Source organism: Gigantopelta aegis, chromosome 10, assembly GCF_016097555.1.
Source record: "Gigantopelta aegis isolate Gae_Host chromosome 10, Gae_host_genome, whole genome shotgun sequence".
NCBI lineage: Eukaryota > Metazoa > Mollusca > Gastropoda > Neomphalida > Peltospiridae > Gigantopelta > Gigantopelta aegis.
Window position 1 is genome coordinate 16,432,907 of NC_054708.1, and position 17,739 is coordinate 16,450,645.

At 34.1% G+C, this 17,739-nt stretch overlaps 1 protein-coding gene across 1 annotated transcript in view; it reads left to right on the forward strand.

Annotated features, from left to right (window-relative positions):
- Nucleotides 1–17,739, forward strand: part of LOC121383503 (protein mono-ADP-ribosyltransferase PARP14-like) — a 77,344-nt gene that overhangs the window by 35,072 nt on the left and 24,533 nt on the right. The window contains exons 10-14 of the mRNA XM_041513574.1: nt 685–852; nt 3,840–3,905; nt 6,435–6,617; nt 9,561–9,770; nt 17,422–17,624. Of these exons, the coding sequence (XP_041369508.1) occupies nt 685–852; nt 3,840–3,905; nt 6,435–6,617; nt 9,561–9,770; nt 17,422–17,624 (830 nt within the window). The remainder of the gene's footprint in view (nt 1–684; nt 853–3,839; nt 3,906–6,434; nt 6,618–9,560; nt 9,771–17,421; nt 17,625–17,739) is intronic.

Sequence of the window (17,739 nt, forward strand, 5' to 3'; positions counted from 1 at the left end):
GGTCTGTCCCTTTAATATGTTCCAGTCAGCTGCATTTGTGCTATCGTAGGGTCTGTCCCTTTAATATGTTCCAGTCAGCTGCATTTGTGCTATCGTAGGGTCTGTCCCTTTAATATGTTCCAGTCAGCTGCATTTGTGCTATCGTAGGGTCTGTCCCTTTAATATGTTCCAGTCATGTTGTGCTATCGTAGGGTCTGTCCCTTTAATATGTTCCAGTCAGCTGCATTTGTACTATCGTAGGGTCTGTCCCTTTAATATGTTCCAGTCAGCTGCATTTGTACTATCGTAGGGTCTGTCCCTTTAATATGTTCCAGTCAGCTGCATTTGTGCTATCGTAGGGTCTGTCCCTTTAATATGTTCCAGTCAGCTGCATTTGTGCTATCGTAGGGTCTGTCCCTTTAATATGTTCCGGTCAGCTGCATTTGTGCTATCGTAGGGTCTGTCCCTTTAATATGTTCCGGTCCGCTGCATTTGTGCTATCGTGAGCCCTAACTATTTCACTTTGTCAGACTTTGGAAAATCTATAAATTGGCAACACATTTTCAAACATTACATATAACAAATTGCTGCATAAAACCAGAATCTTTGTCCAAAGTTACTTGTAGTACATGTAGTTACAAAAGCTAAACTGGTATTACTATTAATTACTGTATATTGATTTATGTGTTCTTTTGTTTCTGTTAGAAGATAGCCGTCAGAATGAAGCTGGCTGGCATCAGGTATCTCAGTCTGACCTTTCTGAAGGTTTCAAGATTGGATCAGTCTCGTTGTCAGTCAAGCAAGGAGACATCACGAAGGAGAAAGTTGATTGCATTGTAAATAGTACCAATGACCGTCTAGATTTCTCACAAGGTAAGCATAGCATTTATCATTAATTAATGTTTTGTGATTTAAAAGTATTTCACTTTAATATACTTTATTACTACAATGTCTATAGGAGCAGGTAATTTTCCAAAGCGTGTTTAGACAATGCATTTTTAAACCATTTCTTGGTTGGCATTGGTTAATGGTTGACTCTGAAAAATTGTCATCATATTCTAAATACCATAGTCACTTGCTACATGTACAACCATGTCCTGACCATGGTTGTGCATGGTTTTTAACCAGAACATAAAATAATACTGCAATCACAGAAGTGGTCTTTTAACACAGGTTAGAAAAGTTAGTTTGGTTTAGTGACACCACTAGAGCACATTGTAGTCATCAGAGGAGTCAGAATTACCAAATGTTTGACATCCAATAGCCGATGACTAATTAATCAATGTGCTCTAGTGGTGTCGTTAAACCATGGACGTCAATCCAGCTTTAAAAGTGGGGGGGACATGTTAGTGTTTGTGTGTGTTTGTTACGTCGAGTTAAGTCAACAATGACGTTCATACAAAACTATAATAAAAAGGATAACTACTTGCCATTTTAAATAAATAATTAATACAGTAATTAAATTAGGTGGGTTTTTTTGGTTTGTTTGTTTTTTGTTGTTGGTGGTAGTGGTGTTGTTGCTTTTGCTAAACGAAGAAGTGGGGGGGGGGGGGGGGCATTTATATAGATTGTCCCCCGGCATTGAAAAGTGAGGGGGACGTGTCCCCGCTGTCCCTAACCAATCAACACCCATATGTTAAACAAAAAAACTTTATTATTCAATGGTCATAAAATATAAAGTGTATTTTGAAATCATCTAGCCCTAGGGTCAAACAGATTTATCTAGCCTCATGTAAAAGCTGGTTAAATCAGTCCAGTGGACAAGAAAATAGACTCCAGCATTTACTGACACATTTAACACTGAATCTTGAATATGCAGTTTGAAAACACGCTGACCATCAAAATGTCTGATGGGTTGTATTGGCAAGTTACTACCTAATCTTTCCATTTAGTGTGCTAAGATATGCTGAAGTCTAGAGCTTGTGTAATAAACAAAAATATGTGGTGTAAAATCAAATGTCTTGTAATTATTATCCTCTCACGACATGCTGAGGGGATATACGTACATGTGGCGTCTTGCCTGTATGTACGTGAAACACATCGTTGCTCTGGCGACTTCATTTCTCAATTAATTTTTTATGAAACTTCACATATAGAAATAGGATTATGATATTTTGAACATCTTTGTATTCCTCCTCTCTGCATCAAAGATCAAGGCCACTGTTACTGAAAATAGAAATGTGATGTTTGTTGTATATTTTAACAGTATTTGTTGGTACAGTATTTAATTCTTTGAGGTGGAGAGTAAGAGTCCATGTGGCAGCAGCAAGTTTCTTCTCTTAGTCTCTAGATGCAACTACAGTGAAACCCCTCTAAACCGGACCCTCTGTAAACCAGGATTTCCTCAAGCATGTCAATCCATTTTTAAATGTTTTTTTACAGAAAATTACCTCTCTAAACTGGATACCCCTTAAGACCAGACATTTTACTTGGTCCCATGGGTGTCCGATTTAGAGGGGTTTCACTGTAGTACTAATTTCATCACAAGTTAAAGGGACATTCCTGTTGTAAGATGTTTTCGACAAATACAATATTTCTACGATTAAACTTACATATTAAATACATTTTCTTGTTTAGAATATCAGTGTCTGTATATTCATTGTGTTTCTGGTCATCTTAATATTTGTAAGTTCTAGCCCAAACTGGATTTTGTCTTCAAATAATTTTGTAAGTACGAAAAAAATATATTTTAAGAAATAAAATGAAATTTAACCTAGTACAAATATTAGAATGATCAGAAACACAGAGCTGCCAACCCCTAGCCACAAGTGAGAGTAGCATTCATGACAAGCTGAGTGTAGCAAATGATATCTGAGCGTAGCATGGCCGAATGTCATAAACAACAGCAAAAGAAAACACCAAATAACACCAAATAACTACATAGTCATAGTAAAAGACTGGGTCATGCTATTTTTAACATAGATAATGCTTGTCGTCAGTTAAGGAATACAGACATACCCGAAATGTAACGAATGTTGTCAAATAAGTCTGCGATTTGAACAGGATTAAGAATGACAAGAATTTTTTTTAAAACCCAGCATCGAAATGCAATAAACCCAAAATTAACTGTTGTGCGATGATGTGATCAATACTAAATTTGAATGCTTATATTCATATTTCAAGTTAAAATTAAAATTACTCTATTCCTAACTGGCATACGTTCACATGCAATTTTCTATATTCACAGCATGCAAGCGTAATATAACTAAAGAACATGCAGTTCTTTGAAGGTTTTATAGAGTGCAACACTGGGGTCGGCCTACAGTAAAACTACATGTCTGTTATTGAATACATCTTACTGTAACAGTTTTACAATGGTTTTTAATATGCAAATTATACATTTATATGTTGGAATAAAACAATTTAAAAAATGCCACAGAAATGAGGAATTCAATTTTTATAGTTACTGTATTCCAAGATTACGTCCAATGTTTAGTATAATTGCCAGAAATCACCTGCTTTTCAAATGTACTCTGTAGACCTATAATTTGTAATAAAGATGAAACGTATACGCTTGGCAAATAAAACATAATTCGTTAGTAGAAACTTTGGCCAAATACACAAATCTTCCAATTATGTTTATCTGTTGCAAAAGTTAATACTGGTTTTCATTAGCGTATCATACTGGATTTTTTTTCAACTGAGCGTAGCAATTTGGGTATGAGCATAGCAGCATAGTTTAATATGCAGACACTAATATTTTATGCATAAAAATATATTTGACAGTCATTAAAAAGTTTGTGTCAGTCGATAACATCTTAAAATTGCAGCAAACTCAGGAATGTCCCTTTAAAGAGACTTAAAAGCTGATGAAACAATGTGCTGAGCTGTTATTGATCAAGAAAGATTTTTCTTTGAAGGTGGTGTATCCCAAGCAATAGCAAGAGCATGTGGACAGAGACTAAAGGATGAATGTGTCAAAAAAGGTAAACTGAACTGTATACTTTTAATTACAGTCAAACTCGCTTACACAGCTACTTCTTTTAAGCATTAAACTTTGGAAATATAACAGTCTACATGCTGTACTTGTCAGCCAGTTTGTGTTAGTCATGAGATATTTTTATAATGTTTTATTTAATGGTGGGAATATATTTCGACACTGAAATTTAGGAACTTTGAGATTTGCTTGGTAAGAAAAATCAGTATTGATATGATATTCATACCATATGGAATATACGATAGGCCTATATACTGCCAAGCTCTGTTGTATTTCTTACTTAAAGCACCAGTAAAGGCAACATTTTCCTTACTTTAACACTTACTTGGACTAACATTTGGAGTGATTGAGATTATTTACCACCAACTAAACAGTCCTTCATATCTGACGTGCAGCGATCACACTTGCATGCCCAAGCACACATTAATTTGATCACGTTTTTTATGATCCATGTAAAATATGGTAACTGCAACCTGCTGGTTGTCGAATAGAGCTGCTTTAACCCAGCTGGTTCTGGTGTTTGAATATCACTATCCTCATTCGGTGTTTGTTCAATGTGAGCCATGCAAAACATCTTTTTGTTATATGTGCAAGCTTTACTCAAGATTTTTCTTAAGGAATGCTAATCACTGCCTGGAGCTTATGAGGAGAGTGATTCATCACTAATGTGAAGGACAGACTATAAAGCTAATCACTTACCTGGAGCTTGTGAGGAGAGTGATTCATCACTTGCCTGATATTTTCAAGTGTGAAGGACAGACTATAAAGCTAATCACGGCCTGGAGCTTGTGAGGAGAGTGATTCATCACTTGCCTGATATTTTCAAGTGTGAAGGACAGATTATAAAGCTAATCACTGCCTGGAGCTTATGAGGAGAGTGATTAATCACTTGCCTGATATTTTCAAGTGTGAAGGACAGACTATAAAGCTAATCACTGCCTGGAGCTTATGAGGAGAGTGATTCATCACTTGTGTGAAGGACAGACTATAAAGCTAATCACTTGCCTGATATTTTCAAGTGTGAAGGGCAGATTATAAAGCTAATCACTGCTTGGAGCTTATTAAGAGAGTGATTCATCACTTGTGTGAAGGACAGACTATAAAGCTAATCACTTGCCTGATATTTTCAAGTGTGAAGGACAGACTATAAAGCTAATCACTTGCCTGATATTTTCAAGTGTGAAGGGCAGATTATAAAGCTAATCACTGTTTCAAGCTTATGTGAAGGACAGACTATAAAGCTAATCACTTGCCTGATATTTTCAAGTGTGAAGGGCAGACTATAAAGCTAATCACTGCTTGGAGCTTATTAAGAGAGTGATTCATCACTTGTGTGAAGGACAGACTATAAAGCTAATCACTTGCCTGATATTTTCAAGTGTGAAGGGCAGACTATAAAGCTAACCACTGCCAGGAGCTTATGAGGAGAGTGATTCATCACTTGTGTGAAGGACAGACTATAAAGCTAATCACTTGCCTGATATTTTCAAGTGTGAAGGGCAGACTATAAAGCTAACCACTGCCAGGAGCTTATGAGGAGAGTGATTCATCACTTGTGTGAAGGACAGACTATAAAGCTAATCACTTGCCTGATATTTTCAAGTGTGAAGGGCAGACTATAAAGCTAATCACTTCCTGGAGCTTATGAGGAGAGTGATTCATCTCTTGCCTAATATTAATAATTTTCAAGTGTGAAGGGCAGACTATAAAGCTAATCACTGCCTGGAGCTTATGAGGAGAGTGGTTCATCACTTGCCTGATATTTTCAAGTGTGAAGGGCAGGCTTTATTATAAAGCTAATCACTGCCTGGAGCTTACGAGGAGAGTGGTTCATCACTTGCCTGATATTTTCAAGTGTGAAGGACAGACTATAAAGCTAATCACTGCCTGGAGCTTTATGAGGAGAGCTTATTACTCGCCCGATATTTCAAACGTGAATGACAGACTAAAGCTCAAATTAATCAATAATATACATAACCAAACTAAACCACATATTTATATATAACAATAACACTGAATCTTAGTTAGCTGTAATTAAGAGACAATTATTTGGAACCCACTAAATACACATTATTATGTAAGTGATTTGTGTTTGAATTGGGGATGAGGTGGATTTGCCCGGAAACCAGCTCACCTGCTGCTAACTCGTCCTATTGTTTTTTAACTTGCCCCAAACCTTGTCAGTGTTTCGGTCAACTTCCTCCAATGATTAGTCAACTGAAACTGTAAATTTAACACCTATTGACAATATACACATCTGATTTTATTAGTCCCCTCCCAGTCCATGGCTGAATAATAATGATTAAAAAGAAATCAAAAGTTATTTATAGTTGGATCAATTTAGTGATGTACATGTACATCAAAGAGCATGTTGAATTTAGTCAATATTATATGTTGTAAAGCAAAAGGCTAATACTCACAAAGCAGTTTTTATTCTCATGTGATTTTGACTATTGAAACACAGTATCTGTGAATTACATTTATTTTAGTATTTCACTGCATTCTTTTCATTATTTAGTGAAAAAGATGGCAAAGAATGGTGTGGTTTCAACTGGTGCAGAAGGCCTTGGATGTAATGCTATTGTGCATGTAAACATTTCACATTTTAATGACAACTGGGAAAAAATTATCTCCAAGTGTTTATCAGCAGCAGAAGATGTACCTGATGTAAAATCAATAGCTTTTCCAGCTCTTGGTACAGGTATGTTTCAGTTTCATCCATGATATGTCATCATTTAATTAGAAGCTTCCTTGGCACATGGAAAAACAGATTTCTCAATTTGGTCATTTTAACCCCTATGGGCCTGAGGGATGGGGGTCCAAAAGGAGAAAAACTAAACCAGTCTTTAAAAATAATTTTCAGTTTTTCCATAAATGTCAAACCTTGGCACATGGAAAAATAAATTTGTGAATTTGGTCATTCTGACCCCCCCCCCCCCCCCCCCATCCTGGGGGCAGGGCATAAAGAGGAAAATTAAGTGAATTTAAAAAGTAAAATTTTGTCTACTTGCAACTGATTGGTCTTCTTGTTTTGTTTTTTTCTTTTTTTTGTTTAAAAAATTCTTCCTTAATCAGAATAATAAGAATTGAACAGATGTTAAATTTAGCTCATAGTTATTCATCATCCGTCATCTGTCAACTTTTTTCATTTTCAACTTCTTCTCACATTTCATCAGACAGGTTTCAACCAAATGTACTCCAAATGATCCTCTTATGGCCCTTGGGCTGATTTGAAATCCTGGTCTTTGATTGACTTAGACATTTTCAACTTCTTCTCAAGTTCCACTAATGGCCCTGACCATGTGTTGTTATGTTTTTGTGATGATTCAAAACCTAATATGGCTACCCTAGCCTCTGATTGGCTGAGAGATTTTGACTCTTCTCTAGCTCCGCCATGTAGATTTCAACCACAGCTGATCCACTGATAACTGACCATCACCAGTCTACATCTTCATTTAGTCCATAATTACATATATGTCACAGCTGATCCTCTGATAACTGACCATCACCAGTCTACATCTTCATTTAGTCCCTAATTACATATATGTCACAGCTGATCCTCTGATAACTGACCATCACCAGTCTACACCTTCATTTAGTCCCTAATTACATATATGTCACAGCTGATCCTCTGATAACTGACCATGCATCACCAGTCTACACCTTCATTTAGTCCCTAATTACATATATGTCACAGCTGATCCTCTGATAACTGACCATGCATCACCAGTCTACACCTTCATTTAGTCCCTAATTACATATATGTCACAGCTGATCCTCTGATAACTGACCATCACCAGTTTACATCTTCATTTAGTCCCTAATTATGTCACAGCTGATCCTCTGATAACTGACCATCACCAGTCTACACCTTCCTTTAGTCCATAATTACATATATGTCACAGCTGATCCTCTGATAACTGACCATCACCAGTTTACATCTTCATTTAGTCCCTAATTACATATATGTCACAGCTGATCCTCTGATAACTGACCATCACCAGTCTACACCTTCCTTTAGTCCATAATTACATATATGTCACAGCTGATCCTCTGATAACTGACCATCACCAGTTTACACCTTCCTTTAGTCCATAATTACATATATGTCACAGCTGATCCTCTGATAACTGACCATCACCAGTCTACATCTTCATTTAGTCCCTAATTACATATATGTCACAGCTGATCCTCTGATAACTGACCATCACCAGTCTACATCTTCATTTAGTCCCTAATTACATATGTCACAGCTGATCCTCTGATAACTGACCATCACCAGTCTACATCTTCATTTAGTCCATAATTACATATATGTCACAGCTGATCCTCTGACAACTGACCATCACCAGTCTACATCTTCATTTAGTCCCTAATTACATATATGTCACAGCTGATCCTCTGTTAACTGACCATCACCAGTCTACATCTTCATTTAGTCCCTAATTACATATATGTCACAGCTGATCCTCTGATAACTGACCATCACCAGTTTACATCTTCATTTAGTCCCTAATTACATATATGTCACAGCTGATCCTCTGATAACTGACCGTCACCAGTCTACATCTTCATTTAGTCCATAATTACATATATGTCACAGCTGATCCTCTGATAACTGACCATCACCAGTCTACACCTTCATTTAGTCCCTAATTACATATATGTCACAGCTGATCCTCTGATAACTGACCATCACCAGTTTACACCTTCCTTTAGTCCATAATTACATATATGTCACAGCTGATCCTCTGATAACTGACCATCACCAGTCTACATCTTCATTTAGTCCCTAATTACATATATGTCACAGCTGATCCTCTGATAACTGACCATCACCAGTTTACATCTTCATTTAGTCCCTAATTACATATATGTCACAGCTGATCCTCTGATAACTGACCATCACCAGTTTACACTTTCCTTTAGTCCATAATTACATATATGTCACAGCTGATCCTCTGATAACTGACCATCACCAGTCTACATCTTCATTTAGTCCCTAATTACATATATGTCACAGCTGATCCTCTGATAACTGACCATCACCAGTTTACATCTTCATTTAGTCCCTAATTACATATATGTCACAGCTGATCCTCTGATAACTGACCATCACCAGTTTACATCTTCATTTAGTCCCTAATTACATATATGTCACAGCTGATCCTCTGATAACTGACCGTCACCAGTTTACATCTTCATTTAGTCCCTAATTACATATATCTCACAGCTGATCCTCTGATAACTGACCATCACCAGTCTACATCTTCATTTATTCCATAATTATGTCACAGGTAAAAGAAGAATTCATAAAATATCAAGGCATGTATGCTGTGATAAAAGTGGATTATTTATTGGTTCAGGTTACAATATGTTTGTATATGCACATCTTCATTTGTTCATTTATATTAATGTCCAATTAGCGGTCACCAAATGACCATCTCTGATAAATCATTGCTATTGTTCACTTTTCAGAAGTATAGTTATTTTAATATCAGGTGAGCAAATTAAACGGTATATTAATGTATCTCGTTCATAATTTCCTAAATTGTTTTCCTTTTTGTTTGATATTGTATGCACCATGTGACCTGAAATGTACATAATATGCATGTTTTTAATGTTAGGGTTTTTTTAAAAACAGGTATGGCTGCCAGTTCAGCTGACAATGTGGCTGAATCCTTTGTGACTGCAATTAATAATCATCAAAAGTCGAATCCTTCAATTTGTGATGTCCGAATCATCATATTTCAACCTGACATGCTTCAGTCATTCACGGACACAATTCAAAAAGCACTGGGACAAAAGGCTGGCAAACCTGGGTTTTGGCATACGGTTACAGATACTGTTAAAGGTGAACTCATTTCTTCAATCTTATAGGATGTATTAATTTAGCGTTTTGTGTTTTTAAAACTAATGTTGACATAGTTGACACTCTTATGAATAATTACTGCACTGTGCTTCAACATGGAAAGCAAGAGCTGGTTGTGGAATTGATTGTCTGAAAGTATATTGTTTATTTTAAGTGGCAGTTGTCAATTTGTTAATGTTAATGAAACATTCATTTGAAATTCAGTATCAGGTGGCAAAACACCGCTTGGTTAGGTTCAACCCAATCTTCTAAATCTGCAGTTAAAGAGAAGTTTGCACTGGCAAAGAACACAAAGAAAAAATTGATAAGCCAATTTCTTACACACCCATTGGTGAGAACATCATTCGTTATTTTTTATAACACGTACTTGTTAAAATTTTAAAGACACACTACTGGCTGCTCCTAGGTGATGACCAGGTCACCAATGCCATACTATCCAATGAAAAAAAAAGGAACAGTTAAATCGATCACTCAGTAAAGTACAAAAGAACCTGAAATTGACGTGTCCATGATGCACAAGTTAACTATAAGCACAAAAGGGTCGTAAATAGATTGGAAAAGGCATTTAAATTTATTTTAAAACTGTTTTTTCAGGATATGTAAGAAATAGAATACAACATTCATGTCCGTTAGATACCATTTATCTTACAACTTAGTTTAAAAACATATCAGGGGTGGGACGTAGCGGGATCGATCCAGCCAGTGCACCACAACTGGTATATAAAAGTTCGTGCTATGTGTTATCCTGCTGTAGGATAGTACATATCAAAGATCCCTTGTTACTAATGGAAAAATGTAGCAGGTTTCCTCTCTAAGACTATATGTCACAATTACTAAATGTTTGACATCCAATAGCTGATGATTAATAAATTTGTGTGCTCTAGTGGTGTCATTAAAACAAACTTTATTTAAAAACATATCCAACTCACTTTCACTCATTAGATACGTTTTAAAACAACTTGTAAGATAAATGGTATCTAACGGCCATAGTATTCTCAATGTATTTTAACATCTCTTAAATTGTGCTCATTGATGTTGTTAGTAAGTTGTATGTACCATGACATTTTGGAAAAATACAGGCAGTATGGGAAAATATATACATTTGTATGTTAATTACCAGACTTTATTGCATATTTTGGATCAAAAGTTTGAGTTTACCATATGAATTAGAAGAGAACACATGTACATATATGTCCTATTTGTAATCCACCTTGACAAAGTCAAAAGGCAAGATGTAAGTGTTACTTTAACAACAGCGGTGTGATGGTCTCAGCTTTTGTGTTTAGCTCACAAACTGTAAGTCCTAGGTTAATGAAACTTGGTTTATAGATGGATGTTCATCTTACACTCATTCTCAATAAACTGGTGTATTTGATGCGCCCATAACTTAAAAAAAATTAAAGCTTGGAAAGCACAATAATTCATCAGATATTAAATGTTAGGGTTCCCGTGATCTATCGTCACTTGGTTTGGAAATCTGAAAATCATCCACACCTGAAAGAAACCGTTTAAAAAAAAAACACTGTGCTTCAACATGGAAATGTAAAGTTTCAGCCACTTTTTATAATACTAAATGATGTAACAGGCTTAGTTACATTTGCTCATTTTGTAGATATATATACTGATGGAAAGAAATAAAGGATCACACAGACAGCAACAAGAAATAATGACTGCATCAAAAATCAATTCATATTATCAGAAATTGACTGCGAACATATAGGCAGCACATTCAGCACTACAGACATTCAATCCCACATTACAACTTGGTATGAAATACAGACATTAATAAGCTAGTTGTGAATTAAATTTGGTCTACAATTTGATGTGAATTAAATTTGGTCTACAATTTGATGTGTTCCCTTATTTCTTTCCATCAGTATATATATATATATATATATATATATATATATATATATATATATATATATATAGAGGTTATTACCCTCGTGTTTTTCGGTATCGTCAATATCATATATTAGGAATAAAAATCGTATTATGCGAGCCTCTGGCGATCATAATACATTATTTTTATTCCTAATATATGATATTGACGATACCGAAAAAAACGAGGGTAATAATCTCTTTATCATATAATCTCAAGCTTAATATAACATGTTTTTGTAAACTGTACACGCAACTTTAATTCCAGTCAGCCATTACGCGATATTCAAATGACGTAAGAATATGTGGCGCGGTGTATTTTTGAATGGAAATGACATCAAACTCGAATGACGTCATTTTGGATGTCCTTACATCAAAATAACCTAGGGCCTAACGTTTTTTTGTTTTCTGAACGCTGGACAGCTTTCAGTGTAAAATTGCTATTGGAATGTTTTTATTTGATGACTATGAATGCATGCGTCAATTATGGAGTGTCACCCACGTGCGTTTGCTTAAATGTCAATAAACCTAGTGCTGTGACCTCCATTTGCAAAGTTAATAAATTGTTAAAGTAGGGCTCACGCAACCAGGCGAAGTGAGCCCAAACTTCGCCTTGATCTCGCCGACTTCAACCTGACTGTGTGTCCGGAGTGATATCAAAGTCGCCTTGTCAAAACAGAGGCCACATGCTTGGCAACATGCATTCACGGGTGACTGACCAGGAATTTGGAGATGGTGACATGCGTAATTAAGGATTAATTATCACAGTCTTTGAAGATAATACAAAGGAAAATAAAAGAATGTACATGTCATCACATGAATCCGTAATTTGGTATTTAGGATCATATCGTCCATACAGTTGGTTTCTTTGAAGTATAAACAGTAATAACTCGTAATCAGTGTCTGCAAAAAGGGGCTTCACGTGATTTGACATAAAAACGCAAGTAAAGTACTCAAAAATAAACCTTTTTTTAACCCTTTGTTTAAAACCCTTTTAACTTCTTTGTAAATAAAGTTTATTTAACTATCAATTAATTATTTTTAGCCAATCATCTGTATAAATGTTTTTAACTTTTATTTTTGTTAAATTTTTTTTAAACACTCCCCCACCCTCTTGTTCCAAGTACAGTTTCTGGCTCTAATCAGAAATCGTGCTCGAAACGAGCATGCTTGAACATTAAATTGATTCCCGACATCTGACCTGAAAGTCATTTGTGGGCATACATACATACTAAAAATTAAAGTCGAAATTACCCCCACCTCTAACCTTCATCCCCTGGTCGAATCGCTGGCCATGCCAGGGGTAAGACCGGGGGGGGGGGGGGGGGGGGGGCATGCCTGAACCCTAGTGGATGTAAAACATGGTCTGAAGCCTGAAGCCTAAAAAATAAACCTTTTTTAACCCTAAACAAAACCCTTTTAACTTCTTTGTAGATAAAGTTTATTTAACCATCAATTAACTATTTTTAGCTAATCATCTGTATAAACATTTTTAACTTTTAAAACTTTTTTTTTTTTTTAAACACTCCCACACCCCTCTTGTTCCAAGTACAGTTTCTGGCTCTAGTCAGAAATCGTGCTCGCAACGAGTATGCTTGAACATTAAATTGATATAATCACTTTAATTCCTGACATCTGACCTGACAGTCATTTGTGGGCATACATACATACATACATACAAATGTACATACTAAAAAATAGAAATAAATTCAAGTCTCCCTCTGGTTAAAAACTTCTCCCTCTCAAGGTCTGGAGGGAGAAGTCACTTCTCCCTAAAATTTAGACCTAACTTGAGCCCTGGTTAAAGTATGTGATCTGAAAAAAATCACATACTTTGATTGCACTGAAAATGTAAGATATTATATGATAAATAAATAAATAAATATATATATATATATATATATATATATATATATATATATATATGATTGAAAACTCCTTTCCAATGTCAGTCTATTTCAAAGAAATGCTTACCATTTTCTTTGTGTCACTGATTATTGTGAAATGTTTGTTACTTTCTTTATTCATGATTATTATTTAAACAAGGATCAACATATACTATATTTGAATGTTGGTTAATGAGAACAATATATTCAGGAATTAGATTAAATGGAATGAAATATACATTTTCCAAATCCAAATGTTTTCTTTTGGATCAGATATGTTTGATTGGCTCCATAATTTTAAACTTAGTATATAAATGTACATTACCACTATTTTTTCACTAACACGTAAGAATATTAAAAGTATTAACACATCAGGACTTTCACTCATTATGTGTATGATACCTAACAAAACAGTTACAATTGAACATAATTTGTTTAAATGTTTTTTACATTAGCGGATAACATGTTCATTACAGAAAGATTCATTACCATAAAATATGATTTTTGTAGCAAACCATGAGTTTCCAATCCTTTTGCTATTGAGAGAAATTTTTGGCAAGGAAGAATGTTTATGCACATTTTAAATGCAAAACTCCAGTTAAATATATTTTGTGTCTGACTTGTTTATTATGTGAATGAATGCTTCTAAATTAGTTAATTTAGATTTTCTGCAGTAAACAAAATCACAGACATTATATTTATGCTATTTTAAAGTCTATCTAAAATAAAATTTACTTGTTTATAGCATCAAAATGGTCGTTAAATTTGGTAACAAATCTTTCATATTTAAAAAAAAAAGTATTTGATACATGTAAATCTGAGATCGTTATATTTTAACTACTTTCAATGCAGAATTTTCGAAGTATATTTATACAGAAAAATGAAACATTTTTTGAAAAAAATACATTACATATTGCACTTGTATTCAGTTGTTTAAAACAAACATCATGATGGAGAATTATTTTTAAGTTTAATGGTTTAATACATTCCGTAGTTTCATCAAATAATATATACTATTTGGCTATATATTATTTTACTGCAGGATTTCTTTTCTGAAAGTACACAAGTAAGTTGTTGTTTTTAGGGAGGACTAAAAGAGCAAATTATGATGTTAAATTTTGTTGTGATGTTAAATCGTTTTGCTAACATGTTAACAGACATTTCAGCATCAATAATTTCTTCAACATAGCAGTCTTGTGGTCTTTTGACAATTATGTAATGCAAAAAGTAGCATTTTTATACACCCTAAACTCCAAGCAAGGAGAGGAGAACGGATTATGTTCCAGTCAAATGGAGAACAACTAAAAACAAACTGATAAAGTGGAAAGATGTTTGTTTATACTACCTCAGAGTTGATTGGAAATTGTTTGTTGATATATTGCTTCATGCTTTAATGATCATTATATGATCAAATATGTAGATATTCTTTTTGAATTGCCATTTTGGCAGTTTGTCAAAGCAGCTGGTTCGTAGAAATATTTTAAAGGAAAGATTGTTAACTTTATTGTTTGTTTCGGTAATCTATATTTATAATAACATTAATTTGAACCTTTTTATTAAATCCACAGAATCGAGGATGAAATGGGCCACTAATATATGTTAGTGTGGTCTTCAATATAACTCGATATAGAGAGAACTGGCAAAGATATGTGTTTAAACAAGTGATACATAACGAACCTTTCGGGTGTTGTTTTAAATACCCTAAAACATACTAACATTGTCATTAATGACATTTTGCCATTTGTTTTTTAGCATTGTTATAGCTGTGTGTACAATTTTAATTTGCCCAAAGTTAGTTGAAATATAAATATATTTTGATATGATATATATGTTAATATATTTAACAGGATGTGAACCTTTGACATCTAAGTAAATTGAAAACATGTCAATACATCACGTACACTATTGCAGTTGTGTTCAGTTATAATAATGTTGCCCACAGATTAGAAGTAGCAGTCCATATTACTATTTATTTTTGTTTTACAAATTAAAATAGTATGGTGGGTTTTTTCAGAACAAATTTTATGATATATCTTGTTCGATCATCTGCATTAGAAAGTGTAACTCACAAGACATCTCATGCAAATTCATTCTGTACATTACAACTGCGTATATTTGCTTCGACTTCTTAACAGGTTTCTCAACAAATGTACTTATATTTTCCAATTTATAACACAAATGTTTAAGAGTAACGGATATTTCATGTGCACTAAAACATACAAAAGGGTAGTCATTTTGAATGTAACTAGTGAAAAGTACTTTTATGATGTTAAAACCCAAATAGATTTATATTCCTAATATGCTGTAAATTATATTACAATCATCATTCTCTGATTTTGAACACCTTTATTTTACCAAAATTTTGATAGTGAAATGTTAAAAAATATTAAACTAAATTAAATTAATTTGAAAAGAAAATTTAATCCATCAGGCCTCTGTAAATTGCATATGTACATAATCCATTTGTTGGTTACACAAAAATAATAATAGGATATTAAATGAGCATCCATTTCATATCATGTTTATTTCACGAGTAAAACAATTTTCAATTGTCACAAGCTTTAGCGAGTGACTGAAAATTATTTCATGAGGGACATAAACATGATGTGAAATGGTAGCGAGTTTAATATGCTATTTATTACCAATAATCAATCTTAATTTATATCACTCAACTCATGTATGTTCCTGGAAGGTTGTAGTGTGCCAGTCGATGATGTCCCAAAGTGTTACATCCCACTTGGCGTTCTACTGAGAACGTATCAAGATGTTTTTAACCATATGGGTAATAAATTCAGGTATCCCATTTTTGTTTTCCTTAACCTGTCATGACCATGTACATGTAAATGATGTTTTTAATTGTTTTCATTCAGGCATCATTCACACAAATCTCATTTTGCTTAATCTATCTTTCGTTGGTACATTAAATTCCTAATAAATTATTAGAGTTATCACCACATATAAAAAAACAACCCAGAAGAGGTAGTGTTCTTCATTGCAATTTTCTACCGTCGGTATTAAATAATATTTACATCCCCATATAAAAGGAAACAACATTTATCAGCTCGTGATGTCCATGCAATCGATTCAATCGAGAAATAAAAGAACAGAACAATGTTATCCCACATAATTAAGGTGATTTTTTATAAACATTTATTCGTTTTTAGCTATCTTATATTAAAATAGTTTTTGTACATTGTACTAGATCGGTTCACCAAAACAAATTTCCACAATTGACTGAACTGCACGAGACCAAGTACATTAATTACCTCGATCGGATATATATTGTTTAGAACCAAAAAACCTAACTTTTAGCGTTATTATTAGTAAATACATGTTTAATTTAAAGATTGTATGTTATTTCTTTGCCTATTCACACAGTTTGCAGATGATTTTTTTTTTCATATGCTGATGAATATGAAAGAAATAACAGACAGTCCTTAAGTAACTTTAACATTAATGTTACAGTTTTGTAGATTAACCAAACTTAGTTTCTGTTTTTACAGATTCAAACTATAGGGTCTGTGACTTTTAATTCGGATATATATGCACGTATCTATATTTTTGCCCGTTTCAACTACATAAAAGTTAAGGTAGCTTTTACATCATACCAACCTTTTTGTACCAGATATTGAGGTACAAACTAAGGGGTCAGCTTATCCACAGTCAGCTAATACACAGAGATATACGATAATTCTGAATTTTACATCACAAATTATTATTTTAATTCATTGAACCAGTTTATGGTAGGCAAGACCATTAATTGTTCAGAATTCTTGTTACTAGTTTCTGTATGCTGTTTAAACTGTTTATATTGTATTACTAAATGTGTGGATATCAATGGGGGTTTTCTGCTCTCTTTTTTTTAGGCTTTATTGGCTATGGCTCTAAACATGAAGAAACCAGCCGACCATCTGCTTCAGATGATAGTTCTGAGGTTCCTCTGTATTACTTCTCTGATGACTATACAAGCATTGATGGATGCATTCAGGCAGTAGAAAGTTACTGTAGGGATGAAACCATCAAGAAAGTAATTGCAGATCAAGCTTTGGAACATTTGAATCAGTCACAGGTAAAACTAAAAATGATACAAGTTAATTAAAAATAAATTTCTTAAGAATTAAATACTCATATTTTAACCCATGATCAGACATTTGTTTAATAATCATTAATGTAATGGATATTGG